Here is a 14,712-nt window from a genome sequence, read left to right on the forward strand (position 1 = left end):
AATTTTTTTTTTTAAACGGAGATACTTAAAGTAAGTGTTACTTTTTATATATTACACCCCATTGCATTGTATGGGTCTGTGGCTAGTTACTCTTAATATTAAACACTTTTTTTTAGCACGTATTTGCTTCTTGAAAAAGTTACAATTATAGTCTGTGCAGTGCCATGAAGAGTAATGAGTAGAGTACTTCTTGACAAAGCTACAATTATAGATTGTGTAGTGCCATAAAGAATAATGAGTAGTGTTTGTTTTTATGTGTTAGGAAGTCAATCTAATGCAATTAATGAAACCTAAAAATGGTATGAAGTTGACAACGCCTTCAATTGCTTGGATTTGGCTTCATGAATCATTTAGTTTTTAAATTTCAAACTATTTTTGTTAATTTTCCCCCTCATTCTGTGCATGGAGGGCCTTGTTAGTTGTATTGCTGGACAGCATTTCTTTCTTAAGGGCTTCAACCTTGTTTTTGGGCTTCTTGTAGCACCTGTAAACTACCGAGTTTCCTGTATTCTATGAATATCTTTGTATAACTACTTCAAATTTGTTAGTCTTGAAGATCAATTTAGCCCTATCCTTCCTCTTTCCTATGTTGGTCTGAGTCTCTGAGAACTTCTATTTGTAGCTAGATCATACACTGTAGCAGGGTTCAAGTTTTATGTTTAGCTATCATTTATGTTGGACTTCTTTTTCCAACCTTTGATGCCTGTGCCTATGCCATTGTCCTGTATTATCTTCGTCAAAATTAGCTGTTCTTCTACTGTAACTTGGTGCAACACAGCTTTTTAATTGTATTCTTGTTGTATATATGGGCCACTGAATAAATTTTTTTTTATGCTATTTTAATATAAGATGATTTACTTGCTGAGTTAGGAACATTAGAACCACCTCCATCTTCCAGTGGTGATTTTTCAATTGGACTAGATCAGCTTGCTTTAATTTCAAGTGATCACAATGTTTCAATTCTGCAGCAGTATAGTTTTCCAATCTTTTCTTGATATGATTTCTATATTATCAGTACATAGATAAGTGTAATTTTACATATTAATTGCTTTCCTACCTTTACATCAGCTTAAAGGACTAGCATATTTGTTAGAAACAAATTTGGGGAAGTGGATTCAAGGAGATGCAGCTGATTTAACGAAGAGGAGGAATGCATTAGGATCAAACACATACCCTAGGAAAAAAGGGAGTTTTTTTTGGTATATTCATTACCAATTTATATTTTTGCACTCATTTTTTTGATTAGAGCTATTAGAGCATTTACATCAGATTAGCTATAGTCTTCTAAAATACATCTACAGGGCAAATTTTACACATTTTGAGCAAAAAAACACCCACATCAGTGGGTGTAAAAATGTGTAAAACCGGTCATATTTTTCCATGAGCATATACACGGTACTGTAGCTCGTGTATATATTAAAATAATATTATCCGTTTGCACCAATTTTTCTCTCTCTTCTCCGTGCACAACAACCTCAGCTCCTCCTCATCTTCTTTTCCTCAGATGCACACAAACACACCCACACACAAACACATCCATACAGACAAATCAACACAGAGATACATTTGCTCAAAAAAAAAAAAAAACAGAGATACACAAACACACCCACATACAAACAAACCCAAACGAACAAACAACAAAGAGACAGTCGGTGCTTATTGGAATGATCGGTACTTGACTAGAACGATTAGAGCTCGTGGGTCTTGCTTGATCGGAGCTCGTGGGTATGGGTCTTGCCTGATCGGAGCTAGGGAGATCGGTGCTTGTGGATCGAAGCTAGGGAGATCGGAGCTGTGGATCGGTGCTTGTGATCGGTGCAACTGTGGATCGGAGCTGTGGATCGGTGCTTGTGATCGGAGCTGTGGATCGGAGCTTGTGATCGGAGCTGTGGATCGGAGCTTGATCAGAGCTAGGGAGACCGGTGCTTGTGGATTAGAGCTTGTGATCGGAGCTGTGGATCGGAACTTATGATCGAAGCTAGTGTGGATTAGACCGAGAGGGAGAGAGATGGGTATAGAGAGATAGACCGAGAGGGAGACGATGGGTATAGAGAATCAGAAAAAATGAAAAGAGAGAGAGATAGAGCACGTATAAAAAGGAGTTAGTTGAGAAATAATAAAATAATTGAAAAAATTGATTATTTAAATAAAAGAGGTGATAGAATAGATGAACTAATGTGAGTGTATTGTAAGAGTGAATGTGTAAAATAGAAAAAATAGGTTTTTTCGTGTAAAATAGACAGAAATTTTACATGAGCTAATGTGAATGCTCTTAACCTTTCTTTTGTTGAAGAAGAGAATATAAGCTATTATATTGTTTTATTTTGCTTTGTCTTGGATGTTTCTTTAATCTCTGTAACTCATGGTGCTTTTGTTTCCCTGCAAGACAATACTCTTTGTTTTTGTTGCAGTCTAGAATCATGTGAGCCACATCCTTCTTTCTTTCTAAAGAAACAAAGCATTTTGATTAAAGCAAAAAGTTTTCTGTGCAGAGTTGGCTTATTAGTAAACTAAAACATGTTTGTGCTACATAAATTCAATATGTCATAGCTAACGATTCAATGTGAGGTGAATGTTTTCCTTCATCATAGCTGTTTTGAGTAGTATACTTATGAGGGACAGATTGGTATGATGTTGTGTTAGTGTAATTAATTTTAAGCCTACACGCTTCCCAATGCTTAAAATGTTATCAGAGCAGCACACCACCCATCGCCAGTGACCACAACCAACAGCTTCCTGACGCCATTGACCACGACCACAACCAAAAGAGTAGTCTTCGCTCTTGATGGTGATTGAGTGGAGTTTCCAATCTTTGAGACGCTGGAACGCCATCCTAAGATGCAAGTCTTTCAATTCATGTTTTAATTCGTGTGCTGAACCTTGATCTAGTATGTTTGGACCCCTGATCTGTATTTGTCTTAGGTTGGTTCAATTGCGCACCTGTATGTATATTCATTTTTGTGAAGTCCTATCTTTTTCCAATATTTATATTTATACCAAAAGATTAAATTAGGATTATCAGTATCTTTATTATTAGTACAAGGACTGTTATTTTGATGAGCAACAGTAAAAATTACAAGTATTTTGGCTTTTCTTTAACAAATTTCATGATCTTCGACCACACATTCTTTCAATAAGTACTTATCAACAAACTTTTTGAATATTGATTACTATTATTTTCCTTAATAACTCTCCTCCCCCGGGGGAAAAAAAAAAAATTTAATAGGTTTTTTATGGTTTGTTATTATTAACGTATTTGCTACTTTTTTTTGTTGTGTGATTAATTAAAATGACGTGGAATATAAATTAGAAAACTTTAATTTGAATATAAACGTGTCCTAGAATTTCTGTAAGTTGATCATGTGCCCATCACTTGACAAACTTTTCCTTATGATTTCAGACATCTTGAAAAACTAAAGGAAAACCTAAAGATGAGATGGAAAAGATACCTGGCTCTAAACGAAGAAGGCCTATGGATGCAGGAAGACTTCTAGACAAGGCGCTGGACGACAAATGTCAAAGAAGAAAATATTGGAAATGTGAAAGGGTAGGAGAGGAATCTACTATTTATAGGCAACGAAGCTGGTCATAGGAAATGATGCAACCAACCAAAAGAAAACACGTGGCACTTTTCTTAAAAGATGAAATGACATGATTGATAAACTCGAGTATTGCGCCACTTGTCAACAATCAAATACGAAATTCAAAAATTCAAAAATTTGAAAATTCAAAAATTTGAATTTTTTTTTGATTGATTGACAGACAACACAAGGACAAGGGGGCAACTGATGGGGATTAACACTAAGTATTACTCGTCCTTGTGTCATCGTCCAAAGCGCAGCCAAAATTATACCAACTCGTCCATTGATGACTGGGTTATATAATGTAGGAAGTTCTCTATAGACGAGATGATCTATAGACGACTAGTACATGAACGAACAAATTATACTTGGTGAGCTTTGTGGAAAATCCTCGATTAGATTCACATAAGTGAAATATGACATGTTGCATAATATGTGGAAGGAATTCCACATACAACGCTCCATATAGCCCATTTTCTTTATCAACCGCCAACATTACCCACGATGGTAGTGGATCCAAACAAGTAAATCCACGTCTAACTCTCTATAAAAGGAGTAAATCCTACTTACCCAAGGTAAGTCCAGGCCATTCATTATTTTCTTTCCTTGTGTCCTATAGAGAAATCTGACTTAACCGTCGGTGGGTCCTTGGTCGGGTTACACTTATCACCTTTGACAGTTTTTTCTTTCTTTTCAGGATTGACAGCCATTATTGTAGCCCAAAGTATTTCAGCCTACTGATTTTTGTGCTTCATCAAAAGCAAAGTAGAAAAACTAAACATAAAAACTTAGGGTATGTTTGGTAAACTATAATAAACACTGTAATGTAATAGCTATTCCTATGATTTAGCTATTTAATAGTTTGGTTATATTTTTATTACAATGAATAATCATTCCTTATGAATAGTTATTCTTTTAAATGAGGAATAACTATGCACCTCTAAAAGAATTGTAATAGTTGTTTCTTGGTAGGTGTATTAATTTATAAAATTAATACATTTCCAAATAAACAAACTTTCCATATGCACATAATAATTATGAAAATAAAAAATTAACTAATCTCATTTTCAAATTTAAAAAATATTATTTTTTAGAAAATATAATTATATGAGTAAGATATTTCCTAAAATATAACTTAAGTTTGATTTAAAATACTTTCATTCCATTGTCTCCAGGGTTCTATTATTGTATTGTTACCAAATAATTAAATAATAATAAGTATTACATTACAACATCTTATATTCCTTGTAATACCCATTCTTATTCCTATATAATTACTGATATAATTTAGCAAATGTACCCATAAAGACAGAAAATAAAGAAAAATTCTGAAAACTAATGACAAAATATTAAAGACGGAAATTTAAAAGCCTAAAATTAAAAAATTGAAATAAAATAAAGAGACTCACCCAAATCATTTCACACTGATACTCTTGGTCTTAGAGAAGAACCACTTTACCAAGTATAGCATGCACAATAATGGAAGAAAAGAAAATTTTAAATAAAATGATAAAAATCATTTTTGAAACGATTGGAAGCACTAAGGATGTCAAATTTTCACTCTCTTAAGCATTTTTATTCACTGTATCTATGATTTTGAATCAATTTTAGTCAAAAAATTCTTTTGTAGAGATTTATGGTCAACAACTACTTATGCAAGATTATGAGTTTTTAAAAATATTTTGGCCATTTTGTGTCTTTTTTTATTAATTCTTGCTCCTTTTAATATTGTCATCAAGGATGAGTGACTTAAGTCATGAGGGTACAAATTGGGGGGTACCGGTGTATATGTCGTTCCTTTATTGACTATGCTAGCTTGTAAATAATATTAGTCAAAATCCTAAGAGACAAACCGTTTTGTTGAACCTACGACTTCAGCCCACACACTCACACATTACGAATACCAAGCACACACAGGGCTTAGAGCTAGCGACATGTTAGGTCACTTGCCAGGGGAAAATCAAGCCACTTCTCGGGTTTAATAGAAAATAGTCCATGACTCACTTCTCAAATTGAGGAGAGGGGGAAAATTCTAACAATTCAAGGTGTAATTTGTAGGTTAATTCTATGGATGTAGTTCAAGGGTTGATTTTAACCATTAATATATGGTGTAATTCCTTGGAGGTGTAATCCAAGGGTGGATTCTAACCATCTTAAGGAGTAATCCAAGGGTGGAATTTAACCATCTAAGATAATGGATATCACAACTTACCACTTTCAAGATAATGTCTCCTTGTCACGTGGTCTCAGAGGATGCCTAGGCTACTAGTCTTATTAATCACGAGGTATATCAGTGATGTATGGATTTGATTGGAGAAGCCTTTGGCCATTGTGAAGCACTGTAGATCTAAAGCATTCCCATGAGTTACTGGCAGCTAACGGAGACATTGATTTGGATTGGCACGGCTAAAAAAATGTTTACCGTTAATAGTGCTTAATATTTTATGATAGAGGAAAGGTAGCTAAATACAATGGGTAAGAGTTCCACTGCATTACTAGGTAGAAGAAAGTGGATTGGAATTTGGCAACCATCGCGTGGGAGAGATGATGGCGGCTCTACTGCTTCCAAAAAAGGCTGCACAGTATGCTGCGAAGTGTGTATATATATATATATATATTGATTTACAGACCTCTGCGGATATGCTACAAAACTTAGCACATTTTGTATGACATGAGCCTTAGAGTCAGCTTTGATGGAGTGCAATTGAAGGGATATAATGCCATGGGTGTGGGTTTCTTGTCCTTGGTGTACTTAGTGAGAAGTTAAAAGAAGATATTGACACTAGAATCGCAAAAGCAACATCTTTGATGAAGGTTGTACATTTCGTGAGATACTTGTATGCATCATATATACTAGTTTTGAGCGGGAGAGTTCATGATAGAAGCGATGAAATTCTCCAAACCATGTTTTTATAGGTTGGGGCATCCGCTAGAAAATGCTGAGGCAACAAAGCACATCAATAGTGTGTCTTTTAGTTAGGCCAAACGATAAAACAATAGGGCAATGCATACTTTAGCTTTGGACAGTGATTGTCTCAGTGCTCTTCCTATATACGAACTTGTTATACACACTGTGTAAATTAATTATGGGCTTTGTGAAACAATAATTTTCTGGGGACTTCTACTACCGTTGAGATATGGTTGAAAGAGTATCACTTATTTATACCAAAATGTATTGTTGTGGTGGTCCGGGATGATCTGGGACGAGTTGTTGCAGCTCTGAGCAAGCGTATAAACGCTCCTCTAGGAGCGGTGGAAGCTGAAGCTAAGGCTTTCGAAACAGGTCTACAGCTCGCAAAGGATATCGGGGTGCGGGACATCATTTTGGAAGGTGATTCCATCTGAATCCATCATCATTCAGAGGGCATTATCAAGGCTGGTACCATCTTCTTCTTCTTCTGTGGATTCACTCATCTCATGCATGCAGGAATTGTGTGGGGAGTTTAGTGGAGTTTCATTCTCTCATATACGTTGTCAAGGCAATAAACCAACTCATTTATTAGTTAAATATGCCATGGGCATTATTGACTTCTCTACTTAAATGGAAGAAAATTCTTGTTTCTTAGAACAAGCTCTTTTCCATGATGTAATTTCTATGGATAATATGCAATAAAGTCTTGGTATTCCAATTAAAAAAAAAAAAGTATTGTTGTAGATGTTCCATGATGACTACCTTTTACTAGCTAGTAGCTACCAATTAGCTAAGCCACCAAAGTTGAAAAAAAAAAAAAAAAAAAAAAAAAAAAGAATGTGTGATATGAATAATTTATGAGATATATATACATAACATAAAAAGGTTTTAACCTTTTATTGGCATCTTTTAATTTTGGCACATAAAGTTTTTAAAAATTCACATTTTTTTATTGTCATCATTAAAAAAAATCTCACTTTCGATTTTTAAAATTACAAATAGTGAAAAACTATATTAGTTTAACCTAATTAGAATTTATCGTCTTTTTGAATACAGCAATCTAACACTAAACAAATTAAATATAAAATATAACTATAAAAACATTTTTAAAAAAAATAATTCATCAAGAAAAACCCTTGTCTAGGTCAAGGGGGAATAAATTTTTGTGTGAAAACTGTAAAAAAGAATATATATATATATGTGTGTGTGTGGGTGTGTGAAGTCCTATCTTTTTCCAATATTTATATTTATACCAAAAGATTAAATTTGGATTATCAATATCTTTATTAATATTATAAGGACTGTTATTTTTTATGAGCATCAGTAAAAATTACAACAAGTTTGACTTTTCTTGAACAAATTTCATGATCTTCTACTACACATTCTTTCACTAATAAAAAATGTGTCCTAGAATTTCTATAAGTTGATCATGTGCCCATCACTTGACAAAATTTCCCTCATAGACATAACAAAATTTCTTCCTATTCTCAGTGCTATCCATGAAAGTAAGCTAAAGGGGAACCAAGTAAAGCTTTAATTGGTGTTCTGTTGGTCTAATTTATTTTTAAGCTCTCCTCGTTTTTATAATTTTTTTTTTTGGAGGCTTTTAAAGTTATAATATTTTTACAATTAATCTCACGCGAGAGTGACATCCAGAGGTATTTTTTTACCACAAACTGGAATTGAAACTTCTGCTTTCACACACAAACTATATTGGATACCATACCATAGAGACATATATAATAAAGAACTCTGAAAAATGTATATATTGTATAATATATGATAGATTGACTCGGTAATTAGCTAACTAGCCTAAACCATTTTCCTGCATTTATGGAGGGGTGGCATCGGATCATATATACACCTGCCTATGTTACAGCACTTGTCAATTAATTAATTATAAAATTGCTCATATTTGCTCAAACATTTGATAATCAAGATTATTCTTATTAAATAATCACACTGAGTCAACATAATTTAAATAGTCTAACAAGGAACGATTTGAAAAATTAATCAAAGCATGAGGATATATGCAATAACTAAAACAGTTGTACCAAGTTCGTAACAGTCTCCGAATGCTACACTGGAAATGAAAATTTCCGTCTACGGCGACAAAGAAGCACGTGGCAATATACTTCTCATACTAGGGGAATTCCTACTACGTCTCATCCACTTCTCAAGAGCATCACCAAGGAAATTCCTGAATTTGCACAACCTGTCTAAAATCCAAAACGAACCCACTCTCAATATTTCGAGGAAATAATTTAAACATCCGATACATATGAAAAAGACGGGGATGAAGTAGAACAATCCGATGACAGAATTGGCAACGGCGAGACCCCAGGAATGCATTAACACAGCGTATGTGCCCAAAACAAATGCCACCATCATTGTTCCCATGGAAGATACGGAAGCGAAGAAGGCCAGTGAGGCCAGTAGGAAAGAAAAGTCTCCAGGGTTCTGCTCGTCAAACAATAGTGGCATGAATAGGTGGAAAAAGGCAGCAGAACAAGATTGCACCATGGCTATGGTATTTGTAATAATAAATGCTTTGAAAGCAGTATTTCTCATCAGAACCGGAGAGCCTGAGTGTGGGCCTTCTTGTATGAAACCCCCAGGCATGGTAATACCAGCTGTGAAAGTCACGGTTGCAATGAGTGTGTCCACTACCATATGGTGTTGGGATGTTTTATTCATGACAGAAACAAATCGTTTTCTACAGGATTTATAGTCTTCCTCCTCCCACTGCAATAAACCAAATAGAAAATTCTTTGGTTTGATATAATGTTCTCCTAAGAATTTTCGAAATTCCGCGGGACGATTATGAGGGAATGCAATTTCATTATCTCCAAACTGTGCAACATGTAGAAAAATAATAGTCAGGAGAATTACTAGGTGCCAAGAATGCAAAATTTTTGAAAGGATGACGCTGGACAACTGCCGTGAGACTGGGAGCAACAGAATTTTTGCTGCCCCTAGCCTTGCAACTGCAGCGTTGTACGTCTTAATATTGGCATGTACGGTCACACAGTTTTAACATATTTTAATTTTAGGATATGGAATCTATTCCAAACATATCTATATGCCAAGGTATCTTACTTTGGCAGGGCAGGACGTTGACCTTTGAAACATTGATGGAAGGATTACACTGGAAAAGGATAAAAGTATGAAGAACATAAGGGGGAAAAAAAAATTAAAAGACTGAATTGAAAACAAGTCAAAGTTAAAATGTGTTATTTAAATTTATCTCTTTTTTTAATAATTTTTTGATATATTTTTAATAAATAAAAAGAAGTAAATCTGCAATAAAATAAAATCTTTTCCATCATTGCAAGAGAAAAAATTATGTTACCATTTCTTTTGACAATTCTTCACTAGTTAAAGCAATGTCGTAAGCATCGAAGTTAAAATGTGTCATTTACATTTATATATTGTGTTAAAATGTGTCATTTAAAAATTGTGTTACCTTTTCTTTTGATAATTCTTCACTAGTTAAAGCAATGTCATAAGCATCAAGGTTAACACATTTATAAATTGTGTTAAAATGTGTCATCAAAGTTAAAATGTGTCTTTTAAAAATTGTGTTACATTTTCTTTTGATAATTCTTTACTAGTTAAAGCAATGTCGTAAGCATCAAGGTTAAAAATTGTGTTACCTTTTCTTTTGATAATTCTTCACTAGACTGAAATGAAAATAAGTCAAAGTTAAAATGTGTCATTTACATTTATCTCTTTTTCTTGTAATGTTTTGATATGTTTTTAATAAATAAAAAGAAGTAAATATGTTATAAAAAAAAAAAAATTCCATCATTGCAAGAGAAAAAATTGTGTTACCTTTTCTTTTGATGATTCTTCAATGTCGTAAGCATCAAGGTTTTGTTCGTTGAAGACCATCTTATTTACTCTATCGTGCCGCATGAGATCCTTTATATATGGCAATGATTTGGAAAGGAGGAGAGGTGTGTCCCTGCTTTCATCCTTTTCATTCAAAAGGTTGCTGAGTGATGATTGTTTTAGGATGACATTAACAACATCCTCGTGAGATGAGCTCTCGATGGAGTGCATTCCAACCTCTCTTGTCAACTAATTCGCTACAATCAGGACAATATTCTAAAATCTCATTCACTATTTTTACATGGCCTCGATCAGCTGCAATGTGAAGAGCCGTCATGTCCTTTCTGTCTTTCTTGTATGCCATAGATCTATCCATTTTCAGTAATATTTTTATTGTACTATAACCATTGAAGTACGCAGCACAGTGAAGCGGAGTCAAACAATGTCGGTTATATGTTTGAGCACTTAGGCCCCGTTTGGTTTGTCATTTCAAACAACATTTTTTAGTTTTTAAACAGCATTTCACGCATTTCAACACACTTTTTCACCCACACGTATTTCAAAAAACTATAAAGTATAAACAACAATTTTCAAACTACTCTGCCAAACACCCTTTAGTGCTTTAGGTTCTATTTTTTTCTGAATTTCACCTGTCATTACTATTAGAATTTAAATATGTTAGACATATATAATCATTTTCTAAAAGACACAAAGAAGACTTTTAAAAGATAGAAAAAACATTCATGAGTGAGTTTATTGATTCTATCAAATAAAAATCCTCTGTCCCATTATGAGGGTTCAGTTTTATGCTCTAAGTACTGATTACAGCCTATCCCAGATTCATTTTTTATTATTATATAAAGAAACTAAAGTTTAAGATTAAAAAAAAAAAATCAAACACATAACATATTATAGTTGGTGGAGCAAAAAATTGTAACTCTAAGAATATTACAGTGGATTTTTATTTTGGTCTCTCTACTCTCTTTGCATAAGTGAACTAACAATAACATGCTGTAACATTTTTACTCAATCTATTCGGTATAAAATTGTATCAATTAAGCTTGAATTTTTTGAAAAACTTTTGACGGGACGACCATGGCCCCTTAGTCTTATAATAATTCTGTCACCGGTGGGGAATGGTACAAGAATTTTTATTTTCTATAAAATGACAGCAATGTACTACATAGTGGAAATGGCACTCTAGTCTCTCCTTAAATTATTTCACTCTAGTTTAAATTTTAAAGAAATACAAGTAATAATTAATTATATTAATTTAAATTAATTAGATCTCAAACTTTTTTGTGAGGATGAAACAATCTGATACAAAATAAATTCTAATTAAATTAGGTTTGATCCTCTAAATAAAATTATTTTTTTAATAAATTCTCAAATTAAAATTTTTTATTTGTTAATGTTGATTAAATAAATATATCATACAAAATATATTTTATCAAATTTTGCATGCATGTTGCACAGACCCGCGGTCAAAATAGAAAACACATGCATTATACTGGAATGTTGAAAAAATAAATAGGCATTAGCGCATTACCATGATCGTTCCAAATCACCGCAGCAGGCAACGTGGTTACACCAAGAGGGCCTTCATGAGTTAATGATTTGCAGTTTTGTAAAATGTGAAACACCACCTCCCTATAATGTCTCTCCACAGCCATGTACAGTGGAGTCTCGCCAGCATCATTAGCAGAATATGAAATATCTTTACCGTTACTAACCAACAGTTTCACCACTTCAAGATGATTATTACGTACAGCCTCATGCATGGCCGTCTCTTTTTTTTTATTCTTCATCTTCAGCATCTTCTTGACCGCTTTATCGACCCCACTTTCGAGTTCTGGTGGGAGAGCACTTTCAGTTGTAACTTTGACCTCACTTTTGGGGTCTTGTTGGCGCCTTTTTGCATGTTCAATTAAAACTTTCACGATGGCAGCATCCCCATATCTTGCCGCGATATGCAAGGGAGTTTTACCTTTGACATTAGCTTGCCTTAGCAGTGATGGACATATTCTGAGAATTTCTTTGACAAAGTCGGTTGATGATTCTGATTTCTCAATTAAGGTTGTGAGGTGAATATGAAGGACTGTGTTTCAATTTGGGGTTAGTAGTTGTTTAAGAGGCTTTCGAATATCTTTGAAGACCTCGATTTTGCCTTTTGCTGCAGCCTTGTAATATCCAGGTTCCATGCCAATGCTGTCTTTTGCTTTGATATGTTTGACAGAGGAAAGATGAAGGCAACTAGCTCGTCAAAACAAAGGGACTTTATAAATCTGAGGAGTGAATTAAATCGCCCCCGTACAAACTCTTGTCTATGTTACTATGCCATAACAGCTACCTTCGATTTAACTTCAATGATGCTAGGGGAACACTTATTAGGTCCACACGGCTTTTATTTATTTATTTATTTTTGTCGCTCATAATTACCTAGAGTAGAATAATTACGGGAAAGACTGTAACAAAGATTATGGTAATAAAATTAGAGAAAAGTTAAAAGATATCTTAAGGTTATTATTTTAATAAATATTTTTTAAAAAGTTTATATTAAAAAAATAATTATTTTTTTACAGCTTTGTTAATTATTTTTTTTATAAAAATTGTATTAACCCACCCCTTCAATTAAAAAAAAAGTATAAAAAAAAATTAAAATTTGCCCTTATATATATTTGTCTCTCCTCCTCTAAAATATTTAGATATTGACCTACAAGAAAATAAATAAATAAAATTCAACCCCTTTAACTACAAAAACAAAATAAAAAATATATATATGGACTAAACAAAAATCGAGCACAAAATAAGAAACACTTATTTTGTATATTATACTTTATTGATGTGTTTTATAATATGAAATGTTTAAAAAATACTTCTTTTGTATGTAGTATTTTGTTGAATATGAAATAGATGTTAGTTTTTATTTTCATAACTTTTTTTTTGGTTTTAAGCTTTGCCCCTCCCCCCCCCCTAAAGTATGAATCATGGTTCTGTCCCTATATATAATTACCGTTATAGTCTAGCAAATGTGCCCGTAAAGACAAAAAATAAAGAAAATTTTTGAAAACTACTAACAAAATATTAAAGACAGAAATTTAAAAGGCTAAAATTAAAAAATTGAAACTAAATAAAGAGACTCACCCAAATGATTTCACATTGATACTCTTCGTCTTAGAGAAGAACCACTTTACCAAGTATAGCATGCACAATAATGGAAGAAAAAAAAATTTAAATAAAATGATAAAAATCATTTTTGAAACGATTGGAAATACTAATAAGTATGTCAAATTTTCACTCTCTTAAGCATTTTTATTCACTTTATCTATGAATTTTGAATCAATTTTAGTCAAAAAATTCTTTTGTAGAGATTTATGGTCAACAACTACTTATGCAAGATTATGAGTTTTTAAAAATATTTTGGCCATTTTGTGTCTTTTTTTATTAATTCTTGCTCCTTTTAATATTGTCATTAAGGATGAGTGACTTAAGTCATGGGCGTACAAAATGGGGGGTACCGGTGTATATGTTGTTCCTTTATTGACTATGCTTAAATACAACAAAGATCATTGCAAGTACAAAATGTGTTATGATGAGGTGGAAATTATCTCTCATGCATTACGACACTAACCATTTGCCATTGATGTGTGGAGAACAAGCGCAATGCAAATTCACCACAGCAGCACACAATATTGAGTTTACAATTGTAGTTTTATTAGAGTCAGCTTTGATGGAGTGCAATTGAAAGGATATAATGCCATGGGTGTGGGTTTCTTGTCCTTGGTGTACTTAGTGAGAAGTTAAAAGAACATATTGACACTAGAATCGCAAAAGCAACATATTTGATGAAGGTTGTACATTTCGTGAGATACTTGTATGCATCATATATACTAGTTTTGAGCGGGAGAGTTCATGATAGAAGCGATGAAATTCTCCAAACCATGTTTTTATAGGTTGGGGCATCCGCTAGAAAATGCTGAGGCAACAAAGCACATCAATAGTGTGGCTTTTAGTTAGGCCAAACAATAAAACAATAGGGCAATGCATACTTCAGCTTTGGACAGTGATTGTCTCAGTGCTCTCCCTATATACGAACTTGGTATACACACTGTGTAAATTAATTATGGGCTTTGTGAAACAATAATTTTCTGGGGACTTCTACTACCGTTGAGATATGGTTGAAAGAGCATCACTTATTTATACCAAAATTTATTGTTGTGGTGGTCCGGGATGATCTGGGACGTGTTGTTGCAGCTCTGAGCAACCGTATAAACGCTCCTCTAGGAGAGGTGGAAGCTGAAGCTAAGGGTTTCGAAACAAGTCTACAGTTCGCAAAGGATATTGGGGTGCAGGACATCATTTTGGAAGGTGATTCCATCTGAATCC

The 14,712-nt window shown here is 33.6% G+C and overlaps 1 protein-coding gene across 1 annotated transcript; it reads right to left on the reverse strand.

Annotated features, from left to right (window-relative positions):
* Nucleotides 1-5,956: 5,956 nt before the first annotated feature.
* Nucleotides 5,957-12,527, reverse strand: LOC112009199 (protein ACCELERATED CELL DEATH 6). Its single transcript, XM_065769214.1, has 6 exons — nt 12,494-12,527; nt 11,895-12,385; nt 10,327-10,575; nt 10,149-10,175; nt 8,785-9,345; nt 5,957-6,043 (listed from the first exon to the last, which is right to left on the reverse strand). Exons 1-6 carry the CDS (start codon nt 12,525-12,527, stop codon nt 5,957-5,959), a joined length of 1,449 nt encoding a protein of 482 aa, XP_065625286.1.
* Nucleotides 12,528-14,712: the final 2,185 nt, after the last annotated feature.

The sequence above is a fragment of the Quercus suber genome, unplaced genomic scaffold (genome assembly GCF_002906115.3).
Source record: "Quercus suber isolate HL8 unplaced genomic scaffold, Cork oak 2.0 scaffold_1083, whole genome shotgun sequence".
Classification (NCBI taxonomy): domain Eukaryota; kingdom Viridiplantae; phylum Streptophyta; class Magnoliopsida; order Fagales; family Fagaceae; genus Quercus; species Quercus suber.

What these genes read in the sequence shown, in the direction of transcription:
- LOC112009199 (XM_065769214.1), bottom strand. Translation starts at nt 12,527, where the DNA reads ATGGAACCTGGATATTACAAGGCTGCAGCAAAAG. An exon ending in AAGAATTATCAAAAGAAAAG is followed by an intron (nt 9,346 to 10,148) that starts GTAACACAATTT and finishes CATGTTGCACAG; the next exon opens with TTTGGAGATAATGAAATTGC. An exon ending in GATTGTTCTACTTCATCCCC is followed by an intron (nt 6,044 to 8,784) that starts GTCTTTTTCATA and finishes CATTGTATTTAG; the next exon opens with CTACCTTTCCTCTATCATAA.